This window comes from Metarhizium robertsii (genome assembly GCF_000187425.2).
Source record: "Metarhizium robertsii ARSEF 23 chromosome Unknown MAA_Scf_19, whole genome shotgun sequence".
Classification (NCBI taxonomy): domain Eukaryota; kingdom Fungi; phylum Ascomycota; class Sordariomycetes; order Hypocreales; family Clavicipitaceae; genus Metarhizium; species Metarhizium robertsii.
In genome coordinates this window covers 66,089-68,821 of record NW_011942159.1, presented here as the reverse complement: position 1 = coordinate 68,821, position 2,733 = coordinate 66,089, and the positions used below count along the sequence as shown (strand labels likewise).

Below are 2,733 nucleotides of genomic sequence, written 5' to 3'. Positions count from 1 at the left end.
TCGACGCGTAGTTCATGTCGCTCCTGGACGGGGCCAAAGCGACAGAGGCTCAGCCAGTTAATTAAGGTTTGTTGGTACGGTCCTTCGTGCACTTGGCGAGTTTATCGAACCCGTCAGATGCTCCTTTCAACTCTTTCGCACATTGCTACGCATTGATAATGCAAGCATCAGGCTCGTATGCAAATTTATATACAGCACGAGCCTGTGTATTGTCTACACAGGCCAGGAAATTCTCCAAGGATGCATGTTTGCGTAGCCGACCAACGCAGCGCCTCACTGCCAAGTTAAACTCGGACTTTTTCTCTCCATCATCGCCAAAGCAACGACCACTAAAGCGTCCACAGTGGTCGTCGCTTTTCTGCCTTTCTGACTTCTCTGCGGCTTGATTATTGATTATTCGCAGGATCTCGCTCCTTTCCCGGGGCAGAGTCCGGCAGTGTCTTGCATCTGTCTGCTTCGGCTTGCGTCTCTTCAAGGCACTGCTCGTCGGCCTCTGATTTGCACTGCTGCTCGTCGGCCTTGCCTTTCCGGCAGTCGTCCTGCTTGCGCTCCCGGCATTGCACGAATACTTTATCTAAAGCATCGAAACAAGTCCCCGCATCTTCTTGCAACTCTGGGGCCTCGTCCTTTGGTAGCTCCTCAGTTTCGGCCGTCTTCTTAGGCTGTCGACTAGCAAGGCAATCCTCAGGGCTAGCGAACGTCTCTTCCGTATCTTTATAGAGAGCCTCCCTGCAAAACCTCTCCGTACCGATGCACTCTTCAGACTTCTTTTTCTTATTTTCTCCAATCGCCCACAAGAGCCCGCAGAGATCGACATTATAAGGAGATGCGGGCTCCTTGAAGGGTTTCAGAGAACCGCTATCAGAATTGGCGGGGGCTGGCTTGGTTGGCTGGCGGTGGCTTTCAGGAGTTGCAAGCTTGTTGCTGCTGCATTTTGCTTCGTAATCACGAGTAGAGCAATCGATTTGAACGCAGTGGAGAATCCAAGCTGGTGAGACGTTCTCATAGCCATTAGGGCAACTTGCACGTGTTGCGGCGCCGACGTCAACATGAGGCTTAGAGCAATCACATGCATTCTGCTTCACTGGGGATGATTTCGACGTTTCCGTTGCTAGAGGGCTCGCAGACCCTACCGTCGCAGTGGTAGCTGCGGTTGAAGACGGCTTGAGAGTTTGTCGATTGATTTGACACTCAGCAGCGGGCCTCGCAACAGCTAGACCGGCCAAGCTAGCAACTAACAAAGCAGTGCACTTCATGTTGTGCGTTAAAAGTCCGTAGGAAATGGGAGTTTAAAGTAGGCAACGGGTGCTAGTTGAAAGAGTGGCTACACAACACAAGGTTAAGGGTAATTATAAGCGAAGAATACAATGATCAAACTTTCCGTTGGTTGGGGATTTCGCCGCATTTAAATATGCATATCTATTTTTTACCTACCTCCCCAGTCATGGGAATGCTTGGTCCGTATGCTTACCTTGCACTAGAGCGTTGAGACGGCTCTTCACTCACATGACAGCGGACTCCCAGCCAAGAAGCTTCGGTCATGCCGATTGTCTAAATGTTGCACGTTCTCTACGAACATTAATCGTCTTGGCAAGCTTTTACGAGTCAGAAAGACAAGGGGGTAAGCTTACAAGATGGGACTTGGCATCCCTGGTCCACTTGGACTATTTCATTTCTTTCTTTCTGTCTTCTTCCACTCTTTCTTTTTCTGTTCATAAAAAAAGGGTCTTGAGTAGTTACAGTGGAAGCGTATTACTATAATATGGGCCGTCGTGTTTAGTGTCCTTTGTAATCTGCGTGCTGCCTCCATTCTAGGTTTATAACTTCTCTCGTTAACTTGCCTAGGCAAGTTGGCAATAAAGGAAGAGAGACATTTTGTGCGGAGTCATGCATCGAGCTGAATCGAGCTGAAAGGCATTATCTATCATCCAATCCTTGATCAATTTTAGATAGCATGACGCTTTCAGAACGGGGCGCACTGTGGCCAGTGCGGTTTACAGTATTACTAACTAATATATGGTATGAATATTTTTTCTCCCTCTCGACCATCCACATTGATTCTGCATTACCTCTTGGCGCATGAGCTATTGCATAATGACCCACCATTTCCATGCTAGTGGGGTTATCACGGAGCTTCGCCCTGGGTTTGAATCGTGTACCAAGAGTATAGAACTAGTATTGCCTTCGCAAACAGGATAACGCAAGGACTGGCCAGACTTGGCATCTGACGTGCCAAACCATGCTCTTCAGCATACGGGGGAACTGCATGCTTCCTCAAGTATTGTATGCGTATAATTTCAGGGGTAGCGCAGCGCTGCGAGCCAGGATGGACTTCTAGAACCATGCTGGTGAGGGGTCGACAGGTACTTTCATTGACCTCTCGTGCCCAGCTCAGGTGTTTGGAATGGGGCACTTCTCGTCTTCTCGGATGGGGACCGGGCACGTAGTCGCACAGACTGGCGCGGTTCCAAAACAAAATATATGAAGATTGGCCTGCTCTGATAAGCATCGCCAACTCAGAGGATACCTGATCCACCAGACGTTGAGTGGCTCCCGCCGTGCCTGGATTGGCACGAGACGGCCAGGTCATTAATACTTAGTTCGTCACCCTGCATGGCGGGCCTATTCCTTAAACTTTGTAAAGGTCAAGTGATGCAAGCAGTGACTATTCATGATGAAAGACTGCCAAGCCTATTCATTATTCACTTGTTGCCAGGGTGGCGATCAACTCAA

General features: G+C 49.2%; 1 protein-coding gene across 1 annotated transcript; it reads right to left on the bottom strand.

The window, feature by feature from the left end:
- Positions 1-386: 386 nt before the first annotated feature.
- Positions 387-1,256, bottom strand: MAA_10161 (uncharacterized protein; the record flags this gene model as incomplete). The annotated part of the gene is made up of 1 exon (XM_007828159.1): positions 387-1,256. The coding sequence occupies one exon, from the start codon at positions 1,254-1,256 to the stop codon at positions 387-389; it is 870 nt and encodes a 289-aa protein (XP_007826350.1).
- Between the last annotated feature and the right edge of the window lie 1,477 nt (positions 1,257-2,733).